This window comes from Heterodontus francisci, unplaced genomic scaffold (genome assembly GCF_036365525.1).
Source record: "Heterodontus francisci isolate sHetFra1 unplaced genomic scaffold, sHetFra1.hap1 HAP1_SCAFFOLD_506, whole genome shotgun sequence".
NCBI classification, from domain to species: domain Eukaryota; kingdom Metazoa; phylum Chordata; class Chondrichthyes; order Heterodontiformes; family Heterodontidae; genus Heterodontus; species Heterodontus francisci.
The window spans coordinates 499640-516982 of NW_027140876.1; the positions used below are offsets into that span (position 1 = coordinate 499640).

Below are 17343 nucleotides of genomic sequence, written 5' to 3' on the forward strand. Positions count from 1 at the left end.
TCAATACGCTGATATTGGGAAAATACAAAGGCATTTCACAAATTTGCAAACCAGAAGTGCATTTGTATCGATCGCAGTCGGAAGAGCCCAGCACCTGCAACATAACATTAAAATTAGACCTAAACCGTTCAAGGTGATGTCAATAATCATGTATTCACTCAAAGTGTAGTGAGAGTATTGAGGGGGGGGGGGGGGTGCTGGATAGGGAGGAATCCACGTGTTGTTGTTCATGTTGGGATCAACAACAGAGAAAAAGAGGAGGCAGTAGATGTTGTTTGGAGCGTACCAGGAACGAAGACTGAAATTAAAGAAAAAGGACATCAAGGGTTAAAATCTTTGGATTATTATCCGAGCCACGTTCAAATTGCCAATGGGATCAGCAGATTAGGCAGGTGAACACATGTCTGAAGGAGCCATCGAGGGAAGACAGTTCCATATCATGGGACACTGGTCACAGTGTTGGGACAAAAAGGAACTGTACTCGAGATGGTAGTTTATCTTTATATAGCCTGTCTTTTCCTGTTAATATCTTGAAGACTTCAATCAGATCACCCCTTAATCTTCTAAATTCTGGCAAAAACAGGCCTAATTTGTGTAATCTCTCCTCGTAACTTAAGCCCTGTAGTCCAGGTATCATTCTTGTAAACCTACGTTACACTCCCTCCAAGGCCAATATATCCTTCCTAAGGTGTGGTGCCCAGAACTGCTCACAGTACTCCAAGTGGGGTTGAACCAGGGTTTTGTACAGCTGCAGCATAACCTCTGTGCCTTTATACTCCAATCTTCTAGATATAAAGGCGAGCATTCCATTAGCCTTTTTGATTATTTTCTGCACTTGCTCGTGGCATTTTAAAGATCTATGCACTGAACCCCCAAGTCTCTTTGGACATCTTAACCTCTTCCCATTTAGAAAGTGCCCTGCTCTATTCTTTTTTGGTCCAAAATGGATCATCTCACACTTGCCCACATTGAAATCCATCTGCCCATTCACCGAGTCTGTCAATATCTCCTTGCAATTTTATGCTATCATCTCGACTGTCTACAATGCCGCCTAACTTTGTAACATCAGCAAATTTGCATATATGACTCACTATGCCATCATCCAAGTCATTAATGAATAATGTGAATAATTGAAGCCCCAACACAGATCCCTGTGGGACACCACTAGTCACATCCTGCCAATCGGAGTACTTACCCATTATCCCACCTCACCGCACCGCAGCCTCACAGCTCCAGAGACCCGGGTTCGATTCCGGGTACTGCCTGTGTGGAGTTTGCAAGTTCTCCCTGTGTCTGCGTGGGTTTTCTCCGGGTGCTCCGGTTTCCTCCCACAAGCCAAAAGATTTGCAGGTTGATAGGTAAATTGGCCATTATAAATTGTCACTAGTATAGGTAGGTGGTAGGGAAATATAGGGACAGGTGGGGATGTTTGGTAGGAATATGGGATTAGTGTAGGATTAGTATAAATGGGTGGTTGATGTTCGGCACAGACTCGGTGGGCCGAAGGGCCTGTTTCAGTGCTGTATCTCTAAATACTAAAAAAATACTAAATACTCTCTGTCGCCTACCACTCAACCAACTTCCTAACCATGTCAATAATTTGCCTTCAACTCCATGGGCTTCTACCTTAGTTAACAGTCTCTTATGTGGTACTTTATCAAATGCCTTCTGGAAGTTCATATAAATAACATCCAAAGACATTCCCCTGTCCACTACCTTCGTCACCTCTTCAAAAAATTCAATGAGATTTGTTAGGCATGACATTCCCATCATGAATCCATGCTGGCTGTCCCTGATTAACTGAAATGTTTCTAGGTGTTCAGTCACCATATCCTTGATTATAGACTCCAGCAACTTGCCCACCACAGATGTCAGTAAAGTGGTCTGTAATTCCCTTGGTTCCCCCTCTCACCCTTCTGAAAAAGTGGAGTGACATGTGCAACTTTCCAATCCAGAGAGACCACTCCTGAATCTAGGGAACTCTGAAAGACTATAGTTAGGGCATCTACAATGTGCTCCCCTATTTCCTTTAACACCCTCGGATGGAAACCGTCAGGTCCTGGGGATTTCTCACTCTTTAGTTCCATTAATTTCCTTGTTACTGATGTTTTACTTACATTAATTGCATTAAGTCCCTGTCCCCTATTGGCTATTAATTTTTTGGGGACTTCTGGCAAGTTATCCTCCTTTTCAACTTTAAATACTGAGGCAAATTAATTGTTCAACATGTCTGCCATTACCCCATGATCAATGACAACATAGCACTGCAACCTCACAATCCTAGTGACCCGGGTTCGGTTCTGGCCACTGCCTGTGCGGAGTTTATAAGTTCTCCCTGTGACCGTGTGGGTTTCCGTCAGGTGCTCTGGTTTCCTCCCACAGCTAAAGACTTGCAGGTTTATAGGTAAATTTCTCCTTGTATAGGTAGGTGGTAGGAAAGGTGAGGATGTGGTAGGGAATATGGGATTAATGTAGGATTAGTATAAAAAATGGATGGTTGATGGTCTTCACGGACTCGGTGGGCCGAAGGGCCTGTTTCAGTGCTGTACCTCTCTATCTCCATTTTCAGCTTTTAGTGGGCCTACATTGCTCTTGACCACCCACTTTCCTTTTATGTAACCATTAAATTTCTTATTGATTTTTTATGTCCCTGGCAAGTTTTGACCCTTTACTGGTCTTTGTATCTACCCCATTGGGCCGGATCTGTGCTGCGTTTTGCATTTTTGTAAGCCCTTGCTTTTACTTTTATGCTATCCCTAATCTCTTTAGTTGTCAATGGCTGTTTTTTCTGTGAAGTGGAGCTTTTTCCTCTCAGGGGTATATACTCACTCTGTATTTTGTTAAATGTTTCTTAAAAATTCTCCACTGTTCTTCAGTCGTTTGACCCATTAACAGATCTTCCCAGTTGACCGTGGACAGTCTCTGTCTCATCCCGGTAAAGTCAGCCTTACCCAAGTCTAAAATTCTAATAGCTGATTCATGCTTTTCACTTTCAAATGCTATCTTGAATTCGATCATGCTGTGATCACTATTTGATAAATGTTCATGCACAGTTAGACTACTAATTAAATTTGGCTTGTTACTCATAACTAAATCTAATATTGCCTGTCCCCTTGTTACATCTAGGACATATTGCTGTGGGAAGCTATCCCAGACACATTCCAGAAATTCATTACCTTTCTGACAGGTGCTCGTCTGCCTCTCCCAATCTATGTGTAAGTTAAAATCCCCCATTAATACTACTCGGCCTTTGTTACACACGTGCCTAATTTATGCAGTTATACAATCTAACACCTCAGAACTGCTACCAGGTGGTCTATACACAACACCTATTACAGTTTTAGATCCTTTTCTGTTCCTCAATTCCACCCATAAGGTCTCCACTGGATGCTTTCCCCTCAATATATCCACCCTCACCAATGAGGTGATATTATTTCTAATCAGTAAGGCTACTCCACCCCCTCTGCCATTTTCCCTGTCCCTCCTGTAAACTTTATAACCAGGTATATTTAGTTCTCAGTCCCGACCATCCTGCAGCCACGTCTCGACAATGGCTACCACATCATATTCTTGCAGTTGAATTTGCGCTCGCAGCTTATCTAGTTTATTCCTTACGGTCCATTTGTATTTAGAATTCTTATTTGAGCTATACCCCCTAACCTGTCCCTCAGCACTGATGCTTTATTCACCTGTTTATTATTTCTCTCTTCTGGTTTAACCAGTATACTTCTTGCAGTTTTGCCATTACCTGAAGTCGGGTTCCTTTCTGTTTCTTTACTCTGTGCCCTGGTACTTGTTTTTGAAACTGTGTTGACATTCCCCAAGACACCCACCCCCCCCCCCACCCCCCACCCCCCATTTACTTGTTTAAAGTCCTTGTGACCACCCTATTTATCCTTTCCACGAGGACACTGGTCCCAGATCAGTTCAGGTGGAGCCCGTCCCAACAGTACAGTTCCCTCCTGTCCCAATACTGAGGCCAGTGCCCCCTGAAACGGAACCCCTCTTCCCCGCACCACTCCTTTAGCCACATATTTACTTACATGATTTTCTTATCCCTATGCCAATTTGCTCGTGATTCAGGTAATAATCCAGAGATTATAACTCTAGAGAACCTGTTATTTAATTTTGTTCCTAGTTCCTGATAATCCCCAAACAGGTCCTCTTCGGGGCTTGTACCACAGTTGGGAGAACTGTCCCACAGACTAGTCAAGCAACAGCCTGACATAGTCATACTCACGGAATCACCTGACAATGCCCCAGACACTGCCACCACCATCCCCGGGTATGTCCTGTCCCATGGCAGGACAGACCCAGCAGAAGTGGCGGCGCAGTGGTATACAGTCGGGAGTGAGTTGTCCTGGAAGTCCTCAACGTCGACTCCGGACCGCATGAGGTCTCATGACATCAGGTCAAACATGGGCAAGGAAACCTTCTACTGATTATCACCTACCACTCTCCCTCAGCTGATGACTCAGTATTTCTCCATGTTGAACAGCACTTGGAAGAAGCACTGAGGGTGGCAAGGGCACAGAATGTCCTCTGGGTGGGGGACATCAATGTCCATCACCAAGAGTGGCTCGGTAGCACCACTACTGACCAAGCAGGACAAGTCCATCCCTGCCAATTACAACACCATCAGCCTACTCTCAATCATCAGCAAAGTGATGGAAGGTGTCATCAACAGTACCATCAAGCGGCACTTGCTTAGCAATAACCTGCTCAGTGACACTCAGTTTGGGCTCCGCCAGGGCAACTCAGCTACTGACCTCATTACAGCCTTGGTTCAAACATGGACAATAGAGCTGAAATCAAGAGGCGAGGTAAGAGTGACTGCCTTTGACATCAAGGCAGCATTTGACCGAGTATGGCATCAAGGAGCCCTAGAAAAACTGAAGTCAGTATCAAGGGGAAAACTCTCTGCTGGTTGGAATCATACCTAGTGCAAATGAAGATGGTTGTGGTTGTTGGAGGTCAATCATCTGAGCTCCAGGATATTAGTGCAGGAATTCCTCAGGGTAGTGTCCCAGGCCCAACCATCTTCAGCCGCTTCATCAATGACCTTTCTTCAATCATAAGGTCAGAAGTGGGGATGTTCGCTGATGATTGTACAATGTTCAGCACCACTCGTGACTCCTCAGATACTGAAGCAATCCGTGTAGAAATGCAGCAAGACCTGGACAAAATCCAGGCTTAGGCTGATAAGTGGCAAGTAACATTCGTGCCACACAAGTGCCAGGCAATGACCATCTCCAACAAGACAGAATCTAACCATCTCCCCTTGACATTCAATGGCATTACTATCACTGAATCCCCCACGATCAACATCCTAGGGGCTACCATTAACTGAACTGGAGTAGCCATATAAATACCGTGGCTACAAGAGCAGGTCAGTGGCTAGAAATCCTGCGTTGAGTAACTCACCTCCTGACTCACCAAAGCCTGTCCACCAACTACAAGGCACAAGCCAGGAGTGTGATGGAATACTCCCCACTTGCCTGGATGGGTGCAGCTCCAGCAACACTCAAGAAGCTCGACACCATCCAGGACTAAGCTTGTTTGGCATACCATCCAGAAACATTCACTCCCTCCACCACCGACGCACAGTGGCAGCAGTGTGTACCATCGACAAGATGCACTGCAGCAACGCACCAAGGCTCCTTAGACAGCATCTTCCAAACCTGCGACCTCTACCAACCAGAAGGACAAGGGCAGCAAAAGGAACACCACCACCTGCAGATTCCCCACCAAGTCACACACCATCCTGACTTGGAACCATGACGCCGTTCTTTCACTGTCGATGGGTTAAAATCCTGGAACTCCCTTCCTTACAGCACTGTGGGCGTACCAAACCCACATGGACTGCAGCGGTTCAAGAAGGCAGCTCACCACCACCTTCTCAAGGGCAATTAGGGATGGGCATATAATGGTGACCTGGCCAGTGACACCAACATCCCATGAATGAGTGAATTAAAAAAAAGTCTCTTATGAGGCACTTTATCAAATGCGTTCTGAAAGTTCACATAAATAACATTCATACACATTCTTCTGTTGACGACATTAGTCACTACTTCAAAAAATCCAATCAGAACCGCACAACATCACCTGCCCTTTATAAATCCATGCTGGTCTCCCCGAGCAATTGACTTTTTTTTTAAGTGTTTAATCACCTTGTCTTTAATTATAATCTCCAGCAATTTCCCTGCAAGAGAGGTTTCGCTAACTGGTCTATAATTCCCAGGATTCCCTCTCTCACCTCGCTGAAACAGTGATGCTTCGTTGACCTGGCTCTCTCTGATATTTCACTCAGGTGAACTGCTTTTGATCCACACTCACCTTTATCTGGTAAAGGCCAAAACTCTGAAACTATTCTCAAATTTGAAGTTGGTAAGAAGTCCTGAGATGTACTTGTTAAGATAATGTATCATTTAATTCAACATCACACAATAACAATTCTCATCAGTACTGTTACATCATCCAGGAGGCAGTGATACAGAGGTGAAGTTTAACAAAACATTTCCAAGTGGAAGTCATTATACAAATCCAGGTAACAAGTCCGTTCATCGACCCCTCAGTTTCCTCAGGATGTTTCACAGGGTCATTGCACCTTTTCACAATCTCATGGTTTACAGTCTCAGGTGATTCCGTTTGAAAATTCAGTCCACAGTAAGTACACAATGTTTAATTTCCATGGTAACACCAGTACCTGCTCCCATGTTGGTGCCACAAATATGTTAAGTTCAGGATCCTTAAACACTACAAATGCTCACGATCACCCAGACAGAACAGTGGGATTCCTGACTGACACTTTCCCCATTTCTCCTCTCGCAGTGCTGACCCATCCTGGGTGCACCAGTTTCAGGAACCTCCCCAACAGGATACTCTCTCTGGGTGACCCCAGACACTGGGTATTGGTATCTATTGGACGGTGGGATCTATCCAAGCTGAACAGAGCCTGTCTCCATCCTGAACACACACAGGTTCACTTCCCAGCAGGGTCACTGGGTACTGATGCTGAGCGTGAACCCTGGATAATGTAATTCCCAAACCCAGGGATATTGAGTGTAATTACCAGTGTCCCACTGCAGCCCAGACTGAGTCCCACCCTGGACCCTTCCTGTCTGTACATTTCCCCAGTGCCCCATTGGGGAATGTTCAGTCCCGGATATCCTGCAGAAGCAGCGCTGTGGGGCCGGGCGGATGAGTCACGTGACCCTGTTGCTGGGCCTCTGATGTCACAATGGGAGATGACACTCGCTCAGCTCGAACTAGAAACAGTGAAACAGCCAATAGGATTTAAACCTGGAGCGCGGCCAATTAAAGGGGAAGGACAGAAAATTGGCCAAAAATGTTCATAAAGAGAGACCAGTGATGTTTACAAATTGAAATGTTCACACAGTCACAACCACATCCAGTCTGGGTCTTGTACCCTGCAGCGACTTCAGCTGATTCTCTCCATTTGAACTGAACTGATTCCACCACAACCTGAAACAGATTAAAGAGGAAATAAACGGACTGAACAATAGTGTAAATAACAGGCAGACTGGGATAATATTTCAATAATAATCACAGAAATATTACTGATAAGAGTGACTGAATCCGATTTATATTTTATTTATTACATTAAACATTCACACAAACACTCACCAGATCCACTCCAGATTCCTGCAGTTCAGTATTAGACGGAGGAGAGTGGGGACAGATCGGTCGGTGAAGGAGTTTGACCCCAGGTTCAGAAACGTCAGTGAATGGTTTGTACTGAGAGCAGAGGCGAGACCCCCGGCACAAGAATCTGAGAGACCGATATCCGATAGGCTGGGGATAAGGGAGGGAAATAACAAGTATCAGTGCAAATCTCCAGCGTTCATTGAAAACACTATTACTGATACTAATAATAATGTACAGCGTTCATTAATGACACTATTACTGATACTAATAATAATGTACAGCGTTCATTAATAACACTATTACTGATACTGACAATAATGTACAGCGTTCATTAATAACACTATTACTGATACTGATAATGTACAGCGTTTATTAATAACACTATTACTGATACTAATAGTGTACAGTGTTCATTAATAACACTATTACTGATAATAATAATGTACAGCGTTCATTAATAACACTATTACTGATACTGACAATAATGTACAGCGTTCATTAATAACACTATTACTGATACTGATAATGTACAGCGTTTATTAATAACACTATTACTGATACTAATAGTGTACAGTGTTCATTAATAACACTATTACTGATACTAATAATAATGTACAGCGTTCATTAATGACACTATTACTGATACTAATAGTGTACAGTGTTCAATAATAACACTATTACTGATACTAATAATATACATCGTTCATTAATAACACTATTACTGATACTAATAATATACATCGTTCATTAATAACACTATTACTGATACTAATAATAATGTACAGTGTTCAATAATAACACTATTACTGATACTAATAATAATGTACAGCATTCATTAATGACACTATTACTGATACTAATAATAATGTACAGCGTTCATTAATAACACTATTACTGATACTAATAGTGTACAGTGTTCATTAATAACACTATTACTGATACTAATAATAATGTACAGCGTTCATTAATGACACTATTACTGATACTAATAATAATGTACAGCGTTCATTAATAACACTATTACTGATACTAATAGTGTACAGTGTTCAATAATAACACTATTACTGATACTGATAATGTACAGCGTTCATTAATAACAATATTACTGATACTAATAATAATGTACAGTGTTCAATAATAACACTATTACTGATACTAATAATAATGTCCAGCATTCATTAATAACACTATTACTGATACTAATAATAATGTACAGCGTTCATTAATAACACTATTACTGATATTAATAATAATGTACAGTGTTCATTAATAACACTATTACTGATACTAATAATAATGTACAGTGTTCAATAATAACACTATTACTGGCACTAATAATAATGTACAGCATTCATTAATGACACTATTACTGATACTAATAATAATGTACAGCGTTCATTAATAACACTATTACTGATACTAATAGTGTACAGTGTTCATTAATAACACTATTACTGATACTAATAATAATGTACAGCGTTCATTAATGACACTATTACTGATACTAATAATAATGTACAGCATTCATTAATAACACTATTACTGATACTAATAGTGTACAGTGTTCAATAATAACACTATTACTGATACTAATAATAATGTACAGCGTTCATTAATAACACTATTACTGATACTAATAGTGTACAGTGTTCAATAATAACACTATTACTGATACTAATAATAATGTACAGCGTTCATTAATAACACTATTACTGATACTAATAGTGTACAGTGTTCAATAATAACACTATTACTGATACTAATAATAATGTACAGCGTTCATTAATAACACTATTACTGATATTAATAATAATGTACAGTGTTCATTAATAACACTATTACTGATACTAATAATAATGTACAGCGTTCATTAATGACACTATTACTGATACTAATAATAATGTACAGCGTTCATTAATAACACTATTACTGATACTAATAGTGTACAGTGTTCAATAATAACACTATTACTGATACTAATAATGTACAGCATTCATTAATAACTCTATTACTGATACTAATAATAATGTTCACTGTCTTGTTATTATGAACATAATCTCACACAGTCTGGTACTTACTGTTCTACTCTGCAAAGCAGCTGGTGAAGTATAATACTAAAGCTAATCTTTACTCAGTCTTACATATATTTAGAGTTAAACATGACAAGCACACACCTCCTCACTCAACCACACACAGTTTCAATAAGTGTCTCCACGTATCTGCTCAATTGAAACCCCTGTTAATGACCACCGCCCACATATTAAACACCATTAATATGCAATTTCCAGATTCCCTTCTTTCTCTTTAAATTCAAATTAGAGTTAATATGCACAAACAAAATTTCAGCAAAAAATCAAATCCAAAACCTCCATATTCTGTACAAAGCATTAAAATTGCGAGAGGCCCCTCCTCGAGAATCATAAGGAATTTCTTCGTACAAGAATTTCCTTTTGTAAAACAATCAGACAGTTGATGACTTGCATCTACCCATTTAATTTTAGAGATTTCCTTTCTCTCCGGTATTTCTTTCAAGCCACCAAGGTCGATCTGTTACCTTTTCTGAAACTTTTAGTGGAATGTGCATTATCTAACAATGAACAATTATCTACATAACATTCAATGAGTATGTGATCTTCAGTAAACCCCTTGTATAGAATCTCACTTACAATATTTGACAAATAGAATCCCATATCCACTGTCTCCACAAGGGCCAGTGTGTCAATCAGCTGAAGTACTTTTAACGACCCTTTTTATTTTCTGAGCTTCCCGAGCTGAAGGACGGTATCTCCCATTTTCACCCATCAGTAATATTATGAAACCAGCTGCACTAGAATACCCATCAGGAAGATTAGCATGTGAACCAGCGCTAAAAATGACTAGTTTCATGTTCTTTGGGTCACCTCGGGATGGGAACTTAAACACACATTTCTCCAGATTTAATCAATTTAATTATAGAGTGTTTTAAGGGGAAATAAAACTTTTTTGACTTTAGGGTCTTTCATTGTAGCACTTCACTCCAACACATAAAAACTAGTCTCTGATCTCGTCTGAGAGCCCAAACAGTTCAACTGACCAATCAAGCTTCACAATTGTTCTGTCTCTTCTTCAGATATAACATCATCTTTCTGTGATGTCCGAGTACGATTAACTGGGAGGGGAGTGACACCCATTAAATAGGATTGTTGATTCAAAATTATTTCAGGCCTACTCTGCTTAATATCTAAACCAATATATTTCAAAAGTTCCACAAGTCTGATTCCCTATTTTAAATTCTACTCTAATCTTTTTAATAACATCTTTCTCAAATTCCACAGTATCACCACATAAGAAATCAACATGTATCATAAGGATGCCTGAAATTTTTCCTTTATGATACCAATAAGACATTGTGGGATCTGTTTTTAGTTGAACACAACCTATTTTCAGCAAAACAGATCTCACTGTAAAATACCACACGCTGGAAGCATCATTCAGGCCATACGTGCATTTGTTTAGTTTCCATAGTTTCCCTTCTGCATCCGCTGTCTCTTTGCGAAGTTTCAGAAACACACCTCTCTGAAAGGTATCGCCCTGCAGAAATGCAGCTTTCAGGTCAATTGATCTCCACTCCCATGAATATGTGACGAAAATAGCTAAAAGGATTTTCAAGATTACTTTTCCAGCTGTAGGAGAGCCCACTCCAACATCTGTATCACCCGGTCACTCTTCAAAACCCCTCAGCAACCAGCCTGGCTTTAGCCTCATCAGTCCCATCTGAAAGGACCTTTTCAGTACAAATCCACCTATGTGACAAGGCTGCTTGCCCCTGATCTGGTATCAGAGTAAATTCCAACTGTCTCCAACTATCTAATTCCCTTTGTTTTACTTCTCTTAATAGTTTGTCAAGTTTATTGACAGCCACTAAAACTTCACAATCATGAGGACATCTGCTTCTAGTTCTGTTGAGAGACTGTTCTGTGTCTTTAATTTCATTGTGTAATCTGTTCAAGTTACAGCCTCTACTTGCACTTTTATATCTGTTGGGACAATTACTGTGAGATCTCTCTCTTACACTATCGAGACTCTTTCTCCGGTACCTGATTTTTTCTGATGCAAGAGTCACCTCCAGATCCACTATCAGAACGTGCACTGTGCTTTCATACCCTCCACTCTTTCATCCCATTCTACCAGTCCACAGACCTCACTTCTTGACCATCATCCTGTACATTAAACAATATTTAAATTTACCAGTAGCTTTTCCTGTATGTCCCGCAATTGTCATATTCCTGCATTAACTTGACCCCTCTGGAATATGTGTCACCCAAGTTTCTGAGCAATTGGTCTTTGGATGTGATAGCTCTGTCCTGTGTGTCATGATCACTCACAGTAACACTAACCAGCCCTTGATCTACTGTTTTACTGGTCCTCAGGACCCTCATCACAAAACACACAAACATTTGAGTTACAAGGTGCCTTGTTCACTCTATCGGCTGCTCAGAATCCAAGATATCATTAATCCTGATAAATCATGAGGAATGAACCTGAACAGTTTGATATGTTTGATAGGGACTGTTTTACCATCATGGCCTATTACTTTACCCAGGCCTTTCCGTTCCCTATGACCCTCTCTTTTATAATAGAGCAAATCTGCTGAATTAAATTCTATCTCAGATGATCTTATATGATGCCTCAGAGCTCTCTGAATGTTCCACAAGACCTCAGACTTGATGAAAGCCCATTGTCACACATGTAAAATACTCAAATGTGCTGGACAAAGTTGAACTAATTGTAGTACCTTCGCGAGCAGGAGGACTATCACACAGTTCAGGAGGTAATTTGGAATTTTCCCTATAGACCAACTGACAGAGACTAAACCCTCCAACCACTGGAGTGAATTCTTTGTATGAACCATCAATGCTCGGCCGGTTGTCAACTTGCAGTCTGGTTGATCAGCTAAGATTTTATGCAGCATTTCATCAATCACCACATCATTCCTGTCACAGAGTCCATTACTGAAAAGACTTTCAGCTGCTGTATTCATGACCAGAATGTTGCTTACTTTGCTTAGAGATACAGCACTGAAACAGGCCCTTCAGCCCACCGAGTCTGTGCTGACCAACAACCACCCATGTCTACTAACCCTACAGTAATCCCATATTCCCTATCACCTCCCTACACGAGGGGTAATTTACAACGGCCAATTTACCTACCACCTGCAAGTCTTTGGATGTTGGAGGAAACCGGAGCACCCGGCAAAAACCCACGCAGACACAGGGAGAACTTGCAAACTCCGCACAGGCAGTACCCAGAATCGAACCCGGGTCCCTGGAGCTGTGAGGCTGTGGTGCTAACCACTGCGCCACCCTGTTCATGTTTTCAAACATGTCTCTGAATTCATCATTGGCAAATATAATCACCCTTTTGTCCTTACTCTGTTTTATTGTAGAAACACTAAGTCAGGCCAGGTCTATAAAATGTAGAATGAAAATATTTCTGTCTTTGATCCACACAATTACCTCGTTAAAGCCACGTACCAATGGAAGGTTTACAATAGGACGTGGTGGCATCCTCCAATACTTTTTACATATTTCACACTTGACTAATCTCTTCTATTAGCCTTATACACTCTTCAACTGTACCTGTATCTTTTAGCAGGGTTTTTAACCTCTGACAAGCAGGGGGAGCAAATTGTCCATATTACTGAAAGCCCATTTGCTTTTCTACTCTCTGATTCTTATCAACTGATGCCATTAATATGTGTCTAACACTCTGAAAAGAAACAACAAGTTTTGTTGAGGGAACACAATAATGTCCTGATTGGGTAAAGTGCAGATCCACTGACTTTCCAAAAGTAACAGCCTTATCACACTCCATGTCAAGTTTCATTTGTGTCTCTTTGATAGAAGGTTTACTCAACCACATAGATATCTCACTAGAGACATCAGTACTGATAACATGGCTTACTCTAGATATTTTATATGGAATTATGACACTCTTTAGTGACCTCAATGCTCGTCATTACTAAACCTGAAACAAGTAGTACTTTGATACTCTTGAATGTTGCATTAATCCTCACTACTTAGTGAATCTAGATAACATTTTAACCAATCTGTTCTACAAACTGTTGAAGTGCAAGCACTACTAGCACAATACAGTTAAACAAGTCTGCGAAAAACATATTCAGTATAGGACTAAAACTCCTTGTGACCTGTACAGTTTGTTCGGATTCATCAAAGTCTTCATCTTCTGCCTCAGAATCCCCTGTCCCATGTGTAATTTCATGGACTCTGCCTCTCTGCTTTGTGCAGTTCATGGCATAATGGTACTTGAAGCCACACCTGAGGCACCTATTAACTGTTCCTTGGCCATTGCTGGGATTCAGACACCTATTATTGCTGATCCAATTTTGTCTTTGCTATAATAGCCAGATCTGCTAAAGATGCTTTCATCCTCATTCTGTTTGTTCATAACCATTCCATTGTACTGACCCCTGTATCCAGTATCTGGTCCATTTCTAAAACTGACAATTATGGTGTCTTCTATTCTTTGTGTTACTGCGGAATGTCCCATTTGCTCCACCAAAGCCCCAGGAATCTTTTCAAGAGAGCAGACATCTGATCCAACAGGGAGTCTCTCTCTCCGAGAACTGAAAAGCAGTTAGAACCAGGAGCATGTCCCTGTGCTACACCTTAGCACAATCCAGCAATTTAAGTGCTAGCACTGAACCAGGGATCTCTAAAGTGAATTTTGTCAATCTTTTATACAATCTGTTAAAGTACATGATATATTCTTCCTCTGAATAAACATCTGTTTTCCAAAATGCATCAAACTCTGACCATGCCTCAAAGGCATTTAATAGACCACCCGACTTGTATATTTCATCCAAGAACTCTAGCAGAAGATCCAAACCATCATCAGTTTTTAACTGACGGGGAGGCAGCTCACAAAGCATTTTACTTCTTATTTTACTTCTGGTCCGAAGCAACGCCAAGGCCATACCTTGTTTCCTTTCTCAAAGGGACACAACCCATGTCCACATCTCCACTTCTTTCTTCCATTGGTCATTTTTTATACTTATTTGTTTTGTGGGATGTGGGTGTCGCTGGAAAGACCAGCATTTGTTGCCCATCCCCAATTGCCCTTGGGAAGGTGGTGGTGAGCTGCCTTCTTGAACCTCTGCAGTCTATCTGGTGTAGGTACATCCACAGTGCTGTTAGAGAGGGAATTCCAGGATGTCGATCTAGCAACAGTGAAGGAACGGCGATATATTCCCAAGTCAGAATGGTGTGTGGCTTGGAGGGGAACTTGCAGATGGTGGTGTTCCCACGCGTCTGCTGCCCTTTTCCTTCTAGGTGGAAGAGGTCGTGGGTTTGGAAGGTGCTGTTGAAGGAGGCATGGTGAGTTGCTGCTGAAGAAGGCATGGTGAGTTGCTGCATGCATCTTGTATCTGGGACGCACTGCTGCCACTGTCTGTCCCTGGTGGAGGGAGTGAATGTTTAAGGTGGTGAACGGGGTGCCGATCAAGTGGGCTGCATTTATCCTGAATAGTGTTGAACCTCCTGAGTGTTGTTGCAGCTGCACTCATCTACGCAAGTAGAGATTATTCCATCACACTCTTGACTTGTGCCTTGTAGATGGTGGACAGGCATGGGGAGTCAGGAGGTGGATTACTCGCTGCAGCATTTCCAGCCTCTGACCTGCTCTTGTAGACACAGTATTTATACTGCTGCTCCAGTTCAGTTTCTGGTCAATGGTAACCCCCAGGATGTTGATAGTGGGGATCTAGTGATGTTAATGCTGTCGAATGTCAAGGGGAGATGGTTAGATTCTCTCTTGTTGAAGATGGGCATTGCCTGGCACTTGTTTGGCATGAATGTTACTTAGCACCCATCAGCCCAAACCTGAATGTTGTCCAGGTCTTACCTCATGGGGACATGGACTACTTCAGTATCTGAGGAGTTGAGAACAGTAGATGGAGTATAATATAGGGAAGTGCAAAGTGATTCACATTAGTTGTAAGAATAGAAAAGCAGAGTGTTTTTTAAAAGGTGAAACTTGTAAGTGTTGATGTTCAATGAGACTTGGGTGTGCTTGAATGCAGAAAGTTAGCACGCAGGTACAGCAAGAAGTTAGGAAAGCAAATGGCATGTTGGCCTTTATTGCAAGGGGACTGGAGTACAGGAATAACGAAGTCTTGCTACAATTGTACAGGGTTTTAGTGAGACCACATCTGGAGTACTGTGTACAGTTTTAGTCTCCACATTGAAGAAAGGATATACTTGCATTGGAGGCGGTACAGCGAAGGTTCACTAGATTGGTCCCTGGGATGAGGGGGTTGTCCTATGATGAGAGGCTGAGTAAATTGTGCCCATACTCTCTGGAGTTTAGAAGAATGAGAGACGATCTCATGGAAACATACAAGATTCTGAAGGGACTGGATAGAGTAAACACAGAGATTGATTCCACTGGTAGGGGAATCGATAACACGGGGCACAGTCTCAGGATTAGTGGCTGATCATTTAGGACTGAGATGAGGAAAAATTACTTCACTCAAAGGGTTAAGAGTCTTTGGAATTCTCTATCCCAGAGTGTTTTGGATGCTCCATCGTTGAATACATTTAAGGCTGGGATAGACAGACTTTTGGTCTCTCAGGGAATCAAGGGATATGGCGAGCGGGCGGGAAAGTGAAGTTGAAGCCTAAGATTAGCCATGATCGTACTGAATGGTGGAGCAGGCTCGATGGTCTGATTTTTTGTGTTCTTGTGACACTGTACATGGTACAATCATCACCGAACATCCTCACTTCTGACTTTACGATGGAAGGAAGGTCACTGATGAAACAGCCGAGGATGGTTGAGCCGAGGACACTACTCTGAGGAACTCCTGCAGTGATGTCCTGGAACTGAGATCACTGACCTCCAACAACTGCAGGTGAAGCCTGGCTCGGGGATAAAATTCAATCCCGACCCAGACCTGACATGAAAGCAGCCAACCTGAACCCGACCCAAGCCCTTTAATTTTTTTTGCGCGCCCGACCTGACCCGTGTCTCCTTCATCTGATGCAGCAGCAGCTGTTCCTGCAGCTGGAGTTGTGGGCAATCATTGGTAAGCCTGATCCCCTGACTTCCTGGAAGCAATGTCCAGCCCGATCCAACCCAAGCCCGAATGCTGGACTCAGAATTTCGACCCAACCTGAACCCGACACATGTAGTTGGATCTAGTCGGGTTCTGGTCAGTAGCCAGACTTTAACCACAACCATCTTCCTTTGTGATAGGTGTGATACCAATGTTATGAAGGTGCTTCCATTTTCTCATAGTTTTTGGGGACTCGTATTCAAAAGACTGTGCAAATACTTGCGGAAATGCTTGACTTTTTTTTAAAGGGTTACTGGAAGGACACTTGAGACATTGTTTTAAAAAACACTTTCTGGAAGTTACATGTCTTAAGCTAATTAAACAACAGAGGCCTTGCTGACTATTGGAACTGTTTACAGAGAAGTCACATGTCTAGATTTATGGTGGTCAGGAGTTGGTTTCATTTTGAACTGTTTGAATGGGCAGTTGGGGTGTCAGCCTGCTAAGAGAGAGAGGCCACCAGTTTATCCTGTTCCACCTCTTTGAGAACTCTGAGAATTCAGTGTGAGAACTGGAGAAACTGATGCAGCATTTCTCCTGAGAAGTTTCTGCAAGACTTT

At 41.7% G+C, this 17343-nt stretch overlaps 1 protein-coding gene across 9 annotated transcripts in view; it reads right to left on the minus strand.

The window, feature by feature from the left end:
* Nucleotides 1-6443: 6443 nt before the first annotated feature.
* LOC137361316 (NACHT, LRR and PYD domains-containing protein 3-like) overlaps nucleotides 6444-17343 on the minus strand; it is a 95385-nt gene continuing 84485 nt past the window's right edge. For 8 of the 9 annotated variants that reach the window (XM_068026212.1, XM_068026214.1, XM_068026206.1 and 5 more), the window contains 2 exons: nucleotides 7648-7815; nucleotides 6444-7485 (listed from right to left, as the gene is read on the minus strand). In XM_068026212.1, coding sequence (XP_067882313.1) covers nucleotides 7392-7485; nucleotides 7648-7815 — 262 coding nt within the window. In that variant the 3' untranslated portion in view covers nucleotides 6444-7391. Of the gene's footprint in view, nucleotides 7486-7647; nucleotides 7816-9539; nucleotides 15445-17343 lie in introns of those variants that run through there. The other variant, XM_068026215.1, reaches the window with a different exon arrangement.